The sequence below is a fragment of the Sebastes umbrosus genome, chromosome 9 (genome assembly GCF_015220745.1).
Source record: "Sebastes umbrosus isolate fSebUmb1 chromosome 9, fSebUmb1.pri, whole genome shotgun sequence".
NCBI lineage: Eukaryota > Metazoa > Chordata > Actinopteri > Perciformes > Sebastidae > Sebastes > Sebastes umbrosus.
Window position 1 is genome coordinate 16,780,427 of NC_051277.1, and position 18,222 is coordinate 16,798,648.

The 18,222-nt window shown below is 42.7% G+C and overlaps 1 protein-coding gene across 1 annotated transcript in view; it reads left to right on the forward strand.

The window, feature by feature from the left end:
• The window catches only part of ahnak (AHNAK nucleoprotein), a 33,835-nt gene continuing 15,613 nt past the window's right edge, over positions 1–18,222 (forward strand). Inside the window, exons 1-6 of the mRNA XM_037780121.1 lie at positions 1–263; positions 7,259–7,322; positions 12,108–12,166; positions 12,317–12,470; positions 12,586–12,809; positions 12,929–18,166. Coding sequence (XP_037636049.1) covers positions 12,317–12,470; positions 12,586–12,809; positions 12,929–18,166 — 5,616 coding nt within the window. The 5' untranslated portion in view covers positions 1–263; positions 7,259–7,322; positions 12,108–12,166. The remainder of the gene's footprint in view (positions 264–7,258; positions 7,323–12,107; positions 12,167–12,316; positions 12,471–12,585; positions 12,810–12,928; positions 18,167–18,222) is intronic.

The following is an 18,222-nucleotide window of genomic DNA, read 5'->3' on the forward strand; positions in this document are numbered from 1 at the left end:
CTCTGTTCAGCCCAGAGGAGCAGCCACACTGAAAAAAAAAAGTTTAAGTCAACTCTGAAGCAGAGGAGGGCGGGAGAGAGGGGGAGAGAAAACGCCCTGGAAACTTGGTAGATCAAGAAATAGGAAAAGAGTGACAGATTCCTAACAGACTGCAAAGTTGTGACTGGAAGAAGTGCTTTGCTCGTGGACTGGGGAGAAGGGAACACGTTTTCAAGGATGCTCAAGTTGGTGTAAGGCTTCGTGGGCGCACGGTTTGCGCACAGGTAAAGATGCACTTTTTTCTTTCCTCAGATTTCAGTGAATGCTTTTTTTTTTTTAAAACTGTGTTTGTGAACTTTGTTGCCAGCTTTTGTGTTGTGCTGAAAAATAGCAAATCACTTATTGGCCAAAGTTTAAAGTTGCAAAATCCAACATTCCTGTAACAGGCACTGTTGACTTTGTCCTACTTTATTATGTTTCTCTTCTGTGGTATCCTATGTTTTTTGGTTTTGCTAAAGGGATGTTAAGTGTGAAGAGAAAATGTGTATTATTACTTATGTTTTTTCTATAAAAGGGCAAAGTGGCTTTGATTTTGTGTTTTAAAGTTGAAATACTGATTTAAAATGGCAAAAGAGTGAGAAGTGGGTGTGTACCCACGGCCGCCACATGAACGCATGAGGGCTTGATTGGAGTTGCGCACTTCACTTTTCTTTTAACTGCACACAAAGGCTGTTAACCAAGATGCATAAGACTGCTGAACCAGCTGTTATTGAAAAATATCTTCATATGAGTTTAGTCGAGAAACAACATGTACCTCAAATCACTCTACTTGTGTAGTGATTTGACTATTGTGCAACGTGGATGTCCTTTGAATACACATAGTCTTCGAGATTGTGGACTTTTTTGAATGTCCCTACACACTAAATGGAAGTTAAAGCAGCATAAAGATAAGAGTTTGCTCTGATGGTATTGTTCAGGTGTTTGGTAACTGTCCAACGCCCTTTGCTGAGAGTTTAAAAAGTAAAGGTATAGCCTAATCTCGAGGAAAGCCTGCAGCAACGAGCTTGGGTGTGGATTCCTCTCTTTCACCTCCCTCCTCCCCCTCCTTTTTTACCCCCTCCCTCCCTCCCTTCTTGCTTTGCTGTCTCCTCACAGAGGCACACCCTTTATAGCAAAAAAAAAAGAGTAAGAAATGGGGCATCCAAGGGGTTACAGCAAAGTTTAAAGTACTGATCGTAGCTTTTTCTCTGTGTTTTTAGGGTGCTGTATAATTATCAGTCATATGAAACAATGTAAATCTCATTTATGGGCCTTTTTAATGCAGTCTGCTTTTGTGGAATGCGACAAACATGTCTGCAGGTTCTTGATATGATATAAAAACAGTTTTTTGAGCACGGCTCCTTTCCAGCTTACGTAAGAGAAAGATGGCAACTATCACTGCTGCTTTGTACGGAGGCATGTTTGATTCTTATGTGACTTAAAATCTTAAAGTCTTTCTTTTACCTTGGGGCTCTTAACATGGGCGACCAGCCAGGGTGTGCAGGGGAGGAAAGAGGAGGAGGAGGAGGGAGGAAGACGGGGAAAGAGAGGCAGGGAGTGAGTTAGTGAAGGGGGATGGGCGGGGTGGGGGTTGAGGAGGGGAGTAATGGAATGTAGTGGTTTGGAAAGACAAGCTAATTGAAACCAGGTTTGAGGCTCAGAGGGTGGGAGCTTAGATTTTGCACTTTAGGAGAAATAGAGAAACGCACTTTATCTGCCCAAAAAGTTGCGAGATACTTATTTCCCTTCCTAACTTGCGCACATATTTAAAGCACCAACGGCGTCTTTCCAGGTGTGGTTCCAACTAGAATCATCACGTATTGTCTTGCCCTGTTAGTGAAGCCTTATTTGTTGAAGTTGAGGAAAAAGTTGAGGAGAAAGCAGACCAGATGTAATCCTTTGTTGACTCACAGTTGAAAGTTAAATGTCTTGGTGTGAAGTAGCCTGTCCTCCACTGCTCCCTCCTGCCACACCCAAAAAAAAAAAACATGTCAGTGTTAGGGAGAGCTGCTTTTTTGCTCCGCTCTGCATGATCTTGTCCGCAATGCGCACTTAACTCATGTCGAGCGCCTTGCCGTTGTAAATGTCTGGCATTACTCAAATTGCTGTTGTCAAGGTGATTGATTGTGACACAGGCTGCTTGAAGAGCCAAATGGTGGCACTGGGCTAAAAGGTATTTGGGTTGTAGGTTGTTATTTAAGCCATAATATGTTTAGCGGTCTTCCAAAAATGCACGTTTTCCTCGGTGTAATTATGTTACAGGTGTAGAGTTTTGCTGCAAGCAAAGGGGTTGAACCTCCACAAACATTCGAGCGTTGAAACTTTCATAACTGGTTCCTGACTGCCAGCGGCTAAAATGCTTGTCAGTTAACAGGGCCTCATGTTGGCCTGGGGCGGACACTGTTTGTCTAAATACTCACGCTGTATACCAATGCAGCAGTACAGAGGTTACATTATATTGTCACCTGGTGTAATGTAGGACATTTGGAATTCCAACAACCACACTGTGAAACTTTGAAGAAGCTTTATTGCTCTGTCATCCTAGCCGACATTGCTGGTGCCAGTCACGCTGATTTTGCTGCACTTGCCACCCATGTGACAAACAGCATCTTTACTAGCCTTAAGAAAAAGGACAAGCCTCATGACTGTTTGGAGTCTTAGCAGGAGCATGTTAATGTCACAGGAGCACTATATATTCTCGCCCTGTTGACTGGCAGTAGAGGCGACAGGAGTGGTGTTACTCAGCCGTGCCAGTGTGAAACGGAAAGAACGGGTCTCTAGCACACTTCCTCTGCCATTTCCTCATGGGTTTGTGCAGTGTGTGGTTGGAAGGAGGGACAGCGAGGAGGGGCAAAAAAAAGGGAGGTGGATGTAGTGAGAAAGCTAAAATAAGGGTGATTGCAATCAAACTTTAGCTTCTTTTTTTTCACACTTCTTCCCAACTGGGAGGTTTAGTTCTCATCCAGGTGCAAATAAACAGCTAACTGTAGTGTGCGATTTTATAAAGTGTCTCTAGGCGATCCACCCAACAGCCACTCCCTTCTCGTCCATCCAGTGCCGGTTTGGAATGTTACAGCATGTCTATCTCTGCGGAGCACCTATCATTACCATTGCTTGCCTTGTTGTTGAGAAATAGTGATTTGGGAAGTATGATGAGACAGTCACAAAAAAAAAAGTCACACACATAAAACCTCTGTTAGTTACACCCATGCACATGCAATGCAATTCAGACTTGTTTATTGTAGCATCAAGCTTGGTTGAATTCTGCAGTCATGGGATTTAGAAAGGGTGTGAATCATTTTTCTGATAAGCCGATAATTTCTCCACTTCTCTGCCAGACATCTGCTATTGGAATCCATCCATGAGAAGTCCCATCTTACATGGCCTTATTGCACATTCTACCTGCCCTCCACTAGTTGTCTGACCTACAGTATACGCCCCAACCCCCACAAACGCTGCGATGTTGCCCTGCGCAAGGAATGACGCACAGCATGTGTTACAAATCCTCTATTTGGCTTGAGGCAGCCAAAATGTCAGGGCAACAGGGCTTGGAATGTAACTTTAGAAATACCTTCAGCTTTGTTTAGGTTTTCTTTATCTGCCACAAGATACTCAAGAATGGCACTCACAAAAAAATCCAGCACTCTCTCGCTCTAAACAACTCTGCACTATACCCCGGTGTGGTCGATGAATACATATCCTAAAGCTTATGCTTCAAGCTCTACAGCTACAGAAGTCTTATGTCTATATATATACATTCTGCTGCTATGGTTGCCCTCTAGCTCTCCTCTTAACCTTCTTGTCTCCTGCTCCATGAATGGACTTGCATTTGTTCTTGTTCAAACAGCAGCTGTGTGAAGACAAACTAAATTGGGTTGAAGTTGGGCAGTTATATAGCATGGCCTATATACGGTTGCTATGGATGTCTGTAAACCTCATATGCTATCTTATTTAAGTGGTAGAACCGTGTGAACTTCACTCTCCTCATTCTCTCTCTCTCTGGTGTAACTAGTTATGCTACTTCAAAATTTGCATCCTGAACTAGTGCTGCTTGTCATCCTATTTTTTATTCTGTTAGTCGCTCAATGTTCTTGGCTCTGAAACTGCCCGTATGGGCACAGCCCGGGATCACTTCTCATTTCAGAACATCAGCTATAGACACAATGTGTGCAGGTCCACTACGGCAACAGTTTGTAATGCAGCCAAAGTTCCTAATAGGACAAGTGAAAACTCCCTGAAAACCATAGCGCATAAGGGAAAAAATGGAAGAGACCCCGGGGGAGGAAATACAAAGTAAGATCCTCCCATCTTGGATGTCTGGGGGTGTAATAGAGAACAATGAGTAATGATAGGAGTCACGATTTATCTGATTTAACTTACCGCCTCATGGAGTATAGCACGTTTCTTTTACTGTCCTTTCGTGAACATAAGGCTTAGAATATAATTTACATGATAATCAAGACATAGTTGATTCTCAGCGGAGCCCCTGGTCCACTTTGTGATCTCATAAAAAAAACAAGAGAAGAGGATTTTAAAAGTTTTCTTCACTTTTTCCATTTTGTGCGCAACCCCTGCCAGAGTCACAATAGTTTAATCAGCAGCAGGCCAAGTTGGCGTCAGTGGGCAGGCTTTGGTCTTATGCAGGGCTTGTGGTTTGGTTTAGGGCTATGTGGACTATGGAGTGCAGAAAAGAACCATTTATTTTGACGCACATTCCTTTTATATGTGTCACACATGCATGTCCTATCTGCGTTTTCTGAGGGGAGAGTGAACCTAAGCCGGAGCCTGCTGCTTTCTCTTTTGCTATTTGTTGTACTTGTTGCGTCAAACTTCAATGGAGAGAGGAACAGGGAGTCTATTTTGTTTTGCCAACACTTGGTCACTGCTCGTCCCTCTCTTTCCCTCTCTGCACTGAGGCCTTTTTTATTTGTCCATAATCAAATCTTATCCCACACCAGCGCCACTGTGCTTGATTCACTTACGATTGAGCTTTAATCATTGTCACGCTGCTCCTGTTTTCTGGTCACCAAATTGATTGGATTTGTCAATCAACCTGCCGGATTGACTACTTTGATCCACTTTGATCCGTTTCCAGCTCGCTGTGACCTACTTAAGCACAAACCGTCACACGGTGCAGGTATGTGCCCCTCAAGGCATACAAGAACACACAAGGCCTGGGATGGGGTGTAAATGGACAACAGTGAGGTGTAGAGTTCTGTTTGCTGTATCTGCTATGATGCACAAGTGGAGTCAACTGAAATGATGATTGGATGATGATGAAAATGGGATCCGTTTAGCCGATTTGGCTTCTCAGCGTTCATTTTGAGAGTGTATTGCCTTTAAATGTGCATATCGGACTGATTGTGGTGTTCTTGTTTATTTGAGCAGAACCTGGAGGTTGGGGGTGGGGGGGATGACTGCACAGGGGTGGGCACTCAGGCAGGGTACACGGTGGGCGGCATAGAATTAGGCTGGAGTCAGAGAGAAAGAGGACATTTCTTTGGAGTTAGTCACTGCGGGGAGAGGCTGGGCTCCCTTCCAGCTGGCCTGACGGCTCTATCAAGGAATGTGTGTGACTGGAGGCCTGGGTGGGGCCGTGCACTGAGCTGCTCCCTCTGCAAGCAGAGCATATTAGACGCAAAGCGACCTGATCTTCTTCGTGGATTGTGGCGTGGTATTTCTACTCGTCCAACGAGGCATGTGTTTTTATTTGCTTTCCCCACTGTTGGTGGCCACACTTCACCCTTACTGTGCATGCCTGCGTGTGTGTGGCCTCACCAAAGTATTGAGAACAGAAGGCGGGGCAACTTATTTCTTATCTTTTGAGTCATGTATCTGGACGTTATCGCAAATTCAGCATCAAATCTCACAAAAAAATAAGCATCTCTTTCACAGTCAGTCAGCACCTTTGTTATTCAGTCAGCCCTTTACCTGAATGACTCCCGACATGGCAGTCTGATTAATACGTCTCTGTAACAAGAGTATGGGTTAGAGAGTGTACACAGCTGCTGTGGCGCAAGTTTCCTTACACAAACATAATGACTACCACGCGCTGGCTGGCATTTATCAACAGCTATGTCTCATTTATTTCAGTATAGGAGCCGTTTCAAAAAGGTAATCAACAGCAACGCGTTCTTATAGGCCAAATTTTGAAGCGTTTTTCCAACTTTGCACCATTGTGGAGCACTTAGCATGGATATTCAAAATCAGATCAGTTTAGAAATAGTTTCAGAGTTTCACAAACACAGTCATTTGGCATACATTTCTCAAAGTAATGAGCAATTTATTTTAATGAACACGGGGGGCTGGGGAGGGGAAGGTTAATGATGGGGTTGGAGAGCCTGTTTCAAAAGAATTTTTTTCTGAGGGACATGTTCCCACTGGTAGATGCCTGTCTGTACACACATCAAGTCTGGTTCTGTTTGTACTGAGGCTGACAAAGAGAAGGCTTTGTTTCACAATATGCCGGTGGGTTGAAGCAATAATCCTCGTAAGTTCGGTAAGACTTTGGGCTAGTCACAGCAGGTAATAGCAAGATTGACTCGGAATGAAGGACACTTGAAATCTAAATTATGAATACAGTTGCAACTTTATTTTATTGTCATATTGGCTTATGTGACCGCCCATTTCTGCTGTTACACAATAGTTTTATACTTTACATCTTGACAATTGTCTCACAATCATCACTCCAGCGATGAAACTAGAGCAGAGGAATTCACAAGCGTATTACATTTCCTTTTAAATGTCCCCTTGAGCTGGATTTGCTTCCTTTTAAAACTGGATCCTGGTTAGATAGTGTGTTCACCTATCCTCTCATCTGCAGAAGTGAGGGCCACACCAAACGAGTAGCTGGATTTATTTACTTAAAGGGAGTCTTTTGCATAATGACTTGCCAGGGTCAATACTGCTGCTACTACTTGGTTAGTTATTAAAGCCTCTGAAGGCTCTGATTGGTCATGGGAAGGTCCATTGAGTGTGTAAACCGAAATGTAACCACAATGGCTTTGTCTTTTAATGTTGGGACACACCTCTTAAAGCAAAAGTGATTTGATTGTGAGGTATATGTTTTGTTATCTGTCAAATGTGGTGTGTAGTTGCGCAAGAGAGCAGCATGATGAACTCAGGGTAGGCTTCTTTTGTATCACCCATTATAACATGTAGACTTATTGTTCTGGTTATTTAAGTAATTCTTAATCACATTATTTAAATCCCAATCCTGTTTTTGTTCTTCTGTCAACAGAAGCCAAGGATACAAGAAACACAGCAGCAGACTGAGGGCCTTGGCCTTGCTTGAGCAATCCAAGGTGAGCGTCCTTAGACATAATGCAAGAGATCCACACAATCTGTTACTGGCTTAGGAAGAAAACTACATTTCTTATCACCCCTCACTCCACTCCAAAGCCTTCTAGTCAATGTCACCTCAGAACAGCGATCTGTTATGCGTCCAGACGCTCAAACCTCTGCTGGAATGTTTGTTGCAAAGCCTCCTTTGAACCTGGAAGGTCACGCCACCTCCACTCAGCTGTGAAAGGCCTGCCTTGTGGAAACCTGACACTTGGTTGCTTCTGCTCACGGCGCCTCCTCTTAGCAGCACCTCCTTCCTCCCCCGGACACCACCTGTTCTGCTCGGACCCCTCTCCCCTTCTTATGAAACAGTCAAAAGCCTGCCAAGCTCAGATTGTTTTTACGGTTGTAGTCGGCAGCTTAAGAGTGGAGGGATAGCAGGAGAAGCTAAACCAAAACCAAACCGTATGCAGGCCAATGACTATAAGAGAGGCGTATCCAGAAAAGCTCTGTGGTCGCACTCTAGTAGTTAACAGAAGCCTTTGTCTGGCTGGCTGTCCTCACATCCCCCCCTTGCTCAACACACACATACCAGACCATAATAAAACTTAGATAGATAAACAAGCTCATCTGCTTCCCCTTTGACCTCTTGCCTGCATGGTTTCCTTCAAGGCTTCTTGCATCTCACTTTGTTTGATCTTCTTTTGACGACATCATGACATTTAAGGACATCAGGAATGTCACTCTCAGGCATGTCAGAGAAATGAAAGGGAACGAATAGAGGACTGGTTGATTCTCATGTTGCTTTGAGTCACAGGCTGCCAGCCTGTCTTATGATCCCATGAACAGAGGCTTACTTATTTAGCATCTGTTTACAACACAATTCCTATCTAATCATATGATCTTTGTCAAGTTAATTGTTCCTCTGTGCTCTAATTCCACAATAGGTTATGCTATGTTAGGGCATATTGTAAGCCTGTCTAAATAGGGGGATTCTTACACTTGAGGCTGATAAAGACAGAGAGTGGAGTATTCAGGATGCCCTCTGCACAGCTGTTGTAAGAGACTCTTCAGTGATAGCCCCATATTTGTATTCCTACTTGGTGGTTTTCTCTCGCCTCTTACTGTTATCTTGTATGCTAACATTCCATAGAGTCAGTTTCACAACCATTCCTCTTATTTTCTCAATAACTGTCTCGCTCACTTTCATTTTTTTTTTACCATTTCCTCTTCTCTCCATCTCCCTCCCTCCCTCTAAGTTCCTTCCTTCCCTCCTATATTGCTGCGAGCCTCAGCTCCTCCCTGCGGTTTGCTGCCTGAAATATGTCAAAGCTGTGAGAACAAGGACGGCTCAAATAGTTCACTCTCGATCATGTAGAGAGCCTCAGAGTGACGGTACACTGTGGGAAGAAGTTTATATATGAAAGCTAATTATGTATGAAAATAGATAGATGGAATGAGAGAGAAAGTAAGTAAGAGGGGTTGTGTCCTGAGGTTGTCCCTGTGAGTAAGAAATCGAGGATTGAATAAGAAAATTGTTTTCTCTCCCTTGCTCTTGGGGATTTTTACGTGAACAAATGGACGTCGCCTTCCGCTTTCCCTCTATGAGATTTTCATTTTTCAAAAAACTTCCAGCCAACAATAATATGTGCCTTGTTTGAGAGTGAAAATCCTTCACATTCACTGAAGCTGAATAGTTTAATGTAATGTCAACAAGCCCTGAGAAGCATGTGCAAGAAAAAAAAAAAAAAAAAAGGGAGGAAACCGAGATCATGTGAAAAGTTTGTCAGCTATTCTTGTCTGTTTTCATTGACTGAATGAAGAGAGGAGGTGTAAAATGAGCCAAAACATTGGGACCCATGGGGAAAACACAAATTCCTTTGGTTCAGCCCAAATACTCTCGCGCTGGTTAAGATACTATTACTGGCAGTGTCAGTTGACCGTAGTGAAATTTGATCTACATGAGTTAATTGGGTAAAGCTGGGTCTGGCACTGCAAACTGCCTTGTCTGTCCCCTCCATACTCGCACATTTCAGCTGTGTTTGATGCATATAATGTTGTGGATGCTGTGAGGCTTGAGGCCTTGATAGACTAATGTTACTAGCTTCAGTCAAGTCACACTGACAGAGACAATTAGAGAAAGAGGAAGGAGAAGATCAAGTTGTTGGATGCCTACGAGTTGTTGGCGTCATATTTGGCATAAACACCATCCCTATCTCCAGTATTATCGCTCTCAGTGGCCCTGGCTCTTGTTATTCAGTCCTGAGAGTGTGCAAAAGGCTATTTTAGAGAGCAGGCTTAATATTACCTCAAAGCATTGCATGCATTTTCCAATATTCCCAATCATGCAGGACCAGTCTATTTATTGACTTGCGTTAATTGGTGTATTGCTTGTTGTGTGCCCTTGGACAAGGTCCAGCAAACTAGGGAGACCAGTTTGCAAACCACTTGGCATTCCAAACTGTTTGTTTATTAATGCTTTCTCACACACCCTAACTTTAAAAAAAAAAAAATCTGCTGGGTTAATAGTTGAGATACAATTACATCAGGAGACATATAGGTCTTTAGCTCACATACGCCTGCATATGCACAAAGAACTACATGCACCACCTACATTTACACCATATTGTTTGGCGACCCAGTGAACTAGCTAAAACATCAGCGCTGTCTTCTTCTAACCTTCTCATTTGTTTAAAATACTGTATACTGGCAGTGTGGCGAGAGTGCCAGATGGCCGTTGACAGAGTGATGCTTATTACAGACCCTTTTGAAACAGCTGTTTCTTTATCTTTGCCTCAGGTTCCTCTTGTTCCCAGCAGCTTGTTATCTTGCAGAACAGTGTGGCAGCTTCAATGAATGGTGGAAGGGAGTTGTGGCTTACTGGTGTAATCATGTTATTTACTGTGGTGCTAAATAGTATGGAAAAAAATTGTGTTTTGTAGTAATAGTTTTAGTAGTCTGAATAAAGAGAAAGTATTTATTCAGACCTTAAATTGGGGTTTCTGCTCACATGGAAATCCAGCTGTTGAGGCAATTTCTTATGAGTTTACATTAAAGGATCACTCACAGTTTGCTATGTATTATGTCAGCAAACTGACTACATCACCTTAAATAAGGGTCTTGGAGGAGGTCTATTTATCTCAGGGTAAAGATAAAGTCACGACAAGCCAAGTGAAATAGCTCACACAAACAAAGGAAGACACAAGTGGAAAAAGGCATAATTGACACCCCCCCACATATGAAGTGCGTAGCTGACCACCCAGAAGTTGTATCTTGCAATTCTCTGAATAAGTATGTTGCAGAGTGATAAAACCAGTGGAAATCCTCTACCGTCCCAAGTTGGTCTCTGGTTGTCAAGTCCACCCCATAAAAAAAAACCTCCACATGCAACCAGTCACCACTATGACTCATATCCTGTTCGTATCCTGTTTTGTGCCATCCTTTGGATAGGCTTTTGCCATTTATTTTGGCTGATTACAGGCAAATAGACAATTTGCTAAAAGCTACTGAATGGCTGGACAGCTTGATGTGGTAAGCTGCACCAGGCAGCAGCAGAATGATTCTCTCTCACTGAAATGACTGTGGTAATACAGCTTTGTCAGTGTCTCTTGTGTCTCAGTTTAACTACTGTCAAATATTGACTCTTTGCTGTTGGTATGATCAAGTCAAATGTCCTAGCATTAGATGAAAACGCAGCACACAGAGTGACCATGCTTTTCTAAATGAAACTACTTACAACAACAATCTGTGATCTGTTGGCAAACTGTATGCAATGAATGCAATGTAAAAACATGCAAACCATTGCTGGCTAGGTACAGAGACTGAGTAAAGAGACATGGCTCAGACAGCTTTGTGTAATTGAAGGTGTGGGTTGTGGAGAGTTTAGTAATAATGAAACGATGGCATTTCTGTTCCAAAGAGCAGGGTGGGTAGGACTAGTTAAGATGTTTGAAGAGGCCGGTTTGAGAATGATGTAAACAACCCTTATTATCTTTGTGATGGTTCCAAATGTGTTCTACAGCGCACATAAAGATAGACATAATACAATAGAAAAGCTAAGCCTGCTTGTAAATTGGCTTGATATGAGTTAATATAAATATGGTGAATTGTTACATCATTGTTTGATTATTGAAAAATATTCTGTATTATGGCCAGCAATATCTAGTAAAGTCGATTGACCACACCCAGTAAGTAACATGACATGTATTTTTTGCATTGCTGAGTACACCTTAAAGGTGATCAACTTAATGATGCAGTGGTAGTCATGAATACAACAAATATATGGTCAAGCTAGATTGAAACTGATACGTGGCTGTCATTAAATGAACAGAATAAGAAGTTTGATGTACATTGTGTGTGTTAGTATATACAAATGTGTAGTTTTTTTAGTATTAGACTACTGTTTGTGGAAAAGAGAGGATGTGCACCAACATGCTGGTGTATGTGTTACTGTGCATTTCTGCACCTCTGTGTGTTTTCATAAAGCAAGGCAGCGTTAACCATCATTGTTCTCTCTATTGACATTGGAGCTGGGGTGTAGGCGCAGGATTGGGCTGCTTTCCTCAGGGCAGGGTGTGGTCTGACTCCAACCAAATTTCCAAAACACAGAAAGCCCAGGAGGGAGGGAGTGAGGGGGTAGATGCTGTGTTATCTGAAAGGGTTTTACCACCATCTAGTGTTCACCATTGGGTCCTACAAGCCAGACCTACAATATAGGATTTAAAGAAGTACTTTGTGAACATAAAGTGATGCATTGTTTATCATGATTTTGTCTTAATGATTGTTATTGTCTTTTCTTTATGCAGGAAAACCAAGATAGAGTTTCGAAGACGCCAGGGCTTAAGTAGAGTAAAGCAAAAACAAGGTATTTTATAAAGTTGAAGTCGTAAAAAATCCCTTGCACTTTCTATATGGCATCAAGTATACCTTGGTGAAAATGCATATACTGTAAGTTCTTGATTATGTTGTGTTTTTTTCTCTCTCAAACCTGTTATTTGTATGGTTATGTTTGCAGATGGCTGAAGAGGAGGAAACCAGAGAGGTGCTCTTCCCAGATTGGGAGGGTCCAGACAAAACTGGCTTGACCATTGAACAGACAGGAGGAGAGATCTTTGTTAAGGAGGTGAAAGGAGAGTCACCTGCAGCAAGATCTGGACAAGTATATGAAGGTAGAAAATTATTTTTTTCTCAAATCATCAACTATGAAATAAGATTTGTTTCACCAACATGCTGACTAGTATTCTTAACAGATTTATTTTGCTGCTTTCTCTACGAAATTCGTAGGTGACCAGATTGTGGGTGCCACTGTTTACTTTGATAACATGAGCTCAGAAGAAACAGCTGAGCTACTGAAGACATTGAACCGCCACAAGGTTGGACTGAAACTACAAAACAGAGACAAATCCCCTCACTGCTCGCCTTTGAGCACACCGTGTCGTTCACCAATTGGCACCCTGACATGGGAAGGGAAGACCCGGTTTGGAGGTACCAGTCCAGACATCATCCTTGTAAGTTATTTTTTTAATCATATGATCACTGATTTGTTTGAGGGGAAGCTACTGAACAAAATACATGGTATAATAACGTTTCCATGTTGTATGTCTTCCTGTCTTTTTTCTATCAACAGGGTGGGGAGGATGAGGACTATAAGAGAATATACACAAAGAAGATTAAGCCAAGGCTGAAGTCTGAAGACCTTGCAGAGGGAGTAGATGTTCGCACAGAGCGGACAAGCAGCACGAGCAGTGATGGCAGCACAATTACTACCATCACCCGCCGCATCACTACCTACACCGTAGATATGCCGGGTGGCATAAGTGAGCAACCTGAACTTTCAAGCCCAGAGTTCAAGGGGCTAAGGCACGAATCCGGTGATGGCTCTTCTCGTATACGAATCTCACCTGGCAGCCTTTCAGGTAACGTGGGAGCAGACGAGGGTGTTTTTGAGTCAAGCAATGTCTCTTACACTGGGCCACAAGTTAGCTCCACAGAGACAAGCTGGGGCAGTGGGGGAGTTCAGACCACAACAACTACAAGAGAGGTAGAAGGTCTCAGATTTAAAGGTCCTAACTTTGGAGCAGCAGGGGGTAAAGGCCAGGGAGGCTTTGAGATCTCAAGAGGGAGTGGTGAGCAAGGTGATGGAAGCATTCAGATGTCAGGCACAAGCATGACACTGAGAGACAGCACAAACACTGGTAGTAGACATGTTACAATAGGAGGGTCGGGAGGTGCAGAGGTAACCTCAACTGATGAGAATGGAGGGTCAATTAGTCTTTCTTTACCAGGAAAGGGCATGCAGGGTTTGACTTCATCCATGGATAAATCACTGGATGGAAGTGTTGACACAAGTTTTGGTGAGAGGACAAAGGTGAAGGTATCTAAATCTACCATCAGTCACCCGCAGGCAAAGGGATCAGGCAACATTGATCTTCCGAATGTCAGACTTGGTGGAGGTTCCATAGGTATTGATACTGAATCGAGAGGTGGCAGGATAGGAGGATCAGCAATAACAGTGGGCAATGTTACTTCAGGATATTCCTCAGGGCCAGGCACGATTTCAGGGGCAGGTGTGGATGTCAACCTTACAGGTTCAAAGTTGAGAGATGAGGTTGATGTCAACCTGCCAAGCACAAAGGGGGGAATAGACACTGAAGTTCCAGGCTATGAAAATGAGGGCACTGTGAGTAGTATGAAAACAACCAAGATGCCTGGGTTTGGAATTAAAGGAAACAAGAGAGAGGGAACCAGTGTTGAAGTTAAACTCAGCGGTGATGTGTCAAAGGTTAAAATCCCATCTTTACCAGATACAGATGTGAACCTGAGGGGTTCCAAGGTAGGAAATATTGACGTAACAGGGCCAAAGACTGAGGGAGAAATAAAGGCACCCAAAATAGACATTAAAGGTCCAGCTATTAATATTGAGGGGAAAGAAGGAGATTTAAAAATGCCTCAGATTAAGATACCATCATTTGGGGCCAAGGGACCAAAAGTTGATATAAAAACTCCGGGGGTTGCCTTTAAAGCACCAGAAATCGATGGTGGGGAATCTGATATGAAAATTGATGGAGCAAAAATCAAGATGCCATCCAAAACAGGACCCACAATGCCAGAATGGGATATCAGTGTGAAAGGAAGTAATATGAAAGGAGATGTGTCAGTTCCAAAGATTGAGGGACACACAACAAAATCTAAAGTTGAGATCAAAGGACCAGAAGTTGATATTGAAAGGCCAAAAGGTGGATTTGAGATGCCTGGAATCAAAATTCCATCGTTTGGCTTTACAGATCCTAAGGTGAAAGCTCCAGATATGGATATAAAACTTTCAAAACCTGAAATTGATGTCAAGGCACCTGATGTAGACATAAAAGCTCCCAAAGTTGATATTGATATTAAGGGACCTAAAGGTGGATACAACCAGCCAAAATTTACAATGCCATCCATTGGCTTGAAAGGTCAGAAACTTGAAAGTGATGTGGTTGCGTCCATCCCAAAGATTAAAGGAGACATAACATCACCTGGCATTGACATCGGAACTCCAGAGTTTAACATTGAAGGCCCTGACGCAAAAATCAAAGGACCCAACGTAAAGATACCAACTATAAAAGGACCAAAGATGCCAGAATTTGACATCAAACTAAAAGGTCCTAAAGTCAAAGGAGATGTGGATGTTTCAGTCAAAGGAGATCTAAAAGCTCCTGATGTGGATATTGAAGGACCAGATGTTGACATTGAGGGCCACAAAGGCGGATTTAAAATGCCTAAAGTCAAAATTCCATCGTTTGGCATTAAGGGTCCAAAAGTAGAAGGTCCAGATGTTGATATAAACCTTCCCAAAGCAAACATTGACATCAACGCACCCAAAGTTGACATTGACAGACCAGAGGTTGATATTGAAGGGCCAAAGGGTGGATTTGGAATGCCTAAAATCAAGATGCCATCCTTTAATATTAAAGGTCAAAAGGTGGAGGGTCCAGATATGGATGTAAACATTGATGTGAAAGCACCTGATGTTGACATTCAAGGGCCAGAAGTTGACATTGAAGGACCGAATGCAAAACTCAAGGGAACCAAATTCAACATGCCAACCATATCAGGACAGAAAATCTCCAAGCCAGGTGTGGATTTCAATCTGAAAGGGCCACAAATGAAGGGAGACTTCGACTTGTCAGCGCCAAAAATAAAGGGAGACTTCAAAACACCTGATGTTGACATTAAAGAATCAGAGGTCAATATTGAGGGGCCGAAGGGTGGATTTGGAATGCCTAAAATCAAGATGCCATCCTTTAATATCAAAGGTCAAAAGGTGGAGGGTCCAGATATGGATGTAAACATTGATGTAAAAGCACCTGATGTTGACATTCAAGGGCCAGAAGTTGACATTGAAGGACCGAATGCAAAACTCAAGGGAACCAAATTCAACATGCCAACCATATCAGGACAGAAAATCTCCAAGCCAGGTGTGGATTTCAATCTGAAAGGGCCACAAATGAAGGGCGACTTCGACTTGTCAGCGCCAAAGATCAAAGGAGACTTCAAAACACCTGATGTTGACATTAAAGGTCCAGAGGTTAATATTGAGGGGCCGAAGGGTGGATTTGGAATGCCTAAAATCAAGATGCCATCCTTTAATATCAAAGGTCAAAAGGTGGAGGGTCCAGATATGGATGTAAACATTGATGTGAAAGCACCTGATGTTGACATTCAAGGGCCAGAAGTTGACATTGAAGGACCGAATGCAAAACTCAAGGGAACCAAATTCAACATGCCAACCATATCAGGACAAAAAATCTCCAAGCCAGGTGTGGATTTCAATCTGAAAGGGCCACAAATGAAGGGAGACTACGACTTGTCAGCGCCAAAGATAAAGGGAGACTTCAAAACACCTGATGTTGACATTAAAGGTCCACAGGTTGATATCGAGGGTCCGAAGGGTGGATTTGAAATGCCTAAAGTCAAAATCCCATCATTTGGTTTGAAAGGTCCAAAGGTTGAAGTTCCAGATGTCGATATGAACCTCCCAAAGGCTGACATTGATGTGAAAGCAGCTGGCATTGACATTAAAGGCCCTGACGCAAAAATCAAAGGACCCAACATAAAGATACCAACCATAAAAGGACCAAAGGTGCCAGAATTTGACATCAAACTAAAAGGTCCTAAAGTCAAAGGAGATGTGGATGTTTCAGTTCCAAAGATCAAAGGAGATCTGAAAGCTCCTGATGTGGATATTGAAGGACCAGATGTTGACATTGAGGGCCACAAAGGCGGATTTAAAATGCCTAAAGTCAAAATTCCATCGTTTGGCATTAAGGGTCCAAAAGTAGAAGGTCCAGATGTTGATATAAACCTTCCCAAAGCAAACATTGACATCAACGCACCCAAAGTTGACATTGAAAGACCAGAGGTTGATATTGAAGGGCCAGAGGGTGGATTTGAAATGCCTAAAATCAAGATGCCATCCTTTAATATTAAAGGTCAAAAAGTGGAGGGTCCAGATATGGATCTAAACATTGATGTGAAAGCACCTGATGTTGACATTAAAGGTCCAGAGGTCACTATTGAGGGGCAGAAGGGTGGATTTGAAATGCCTAAAGTCAAAATCCCATCATTTGGTTTGAAAGGTCCAAAGGTTGAAGTTCCAGATGTCGATATGAACCTCCCAAAGGCTGACATTGATGTGAAAGCAGCTGGCATTGACATTAAAGACCCTGACGCAAAAATCAAAGGACCCAACATAAAGATGCCAACCATAAAAGGACCAAAGGTGCCAGAATTTGACATCAAACTAAAAGGTCCTAAAGTCAAAGGAGATGTGGATGTTTCAGTTCCAAAGATCAAAGGAGATCTGAAAGCTCCTGATGTAGATATTGAAGGACCAGATGTTGACATTGAGGGCCACAAAGGCGGATTTAAAATGCCTAAAGTCAAAATTCCATCATTTGGCATTAAGGGTCCAAAAGTAGAAGGTCCAGATGTTGATATAAACCTTCCCAAAGCAAACATTGACATCAACGCACCCAAAATTGACATTGACAGACCAGATGTTAATATTGAAGGGCCAAAGGGTGGATTTGAAATGCCTAAAATCAAGATGCCATCCTTTAATATTAAAGGTCAAAAAGTGGAGGGTCCAGATGTAGATCTAAACATTGATGTGAAAGCACCTGATGTTGACATTCAAGGACCAGAAGTTGACATTGAAGGACCAAATGCAAAACTCAAGGGAACCAAATTCAACATGCCAACCATATCAGGACCAAAAATCTCCATGCCAGATGTGGATTTCAATCTGAAAGGGCCACAAATGAAGGGAGACGTCGATGTGTCAGCGCCAAAGATAAAGGGAGACATGAAAACACCTGAGGTGAACATCAAAGGTCCACAGGTTGATATTGAAGGTCCAAAAGGTGGATTTGACATGCCTAAAATCAAAATGCCAACAATATCAGGACCCAAGATGCCACATTGGGACGTGAATCTGAAAGGGCCCAAAATAGAGGGAGATGTTGATGTGTCAGTTCCAAAGATTAAGGGTGACATCAAAGGTCCCAAGCTCGATATTGAAGGACCGGATGTTGACATTGAGGGCCACAAAGGAGGATTTAAAATGCCTAAATTTAAATTGCCATCCTTTGGACTTGGAAGTTCAAATGTTGAAGTGCCAGAAGTTGATGTCAGTCTCCCGAAAGCTGATATTGACATTAAGGCCCCTGACTTGGATTTCAAAGGACCAAATATTGACATTGAGAGTCCAAGTGGTAAAATCAAAGGACCCAAATTCACCATGCCAAGCATTTCAGGACCGAAAGTTTCTATGCCAGATGTGGATTTCAATCTGAAAGGGCCACAAATGAAGGGAGACTTCGATGTGTCAGCGCCAAAGATAAAGGGAGACATGAAAACACCTGAGGTGAACATCAAAGG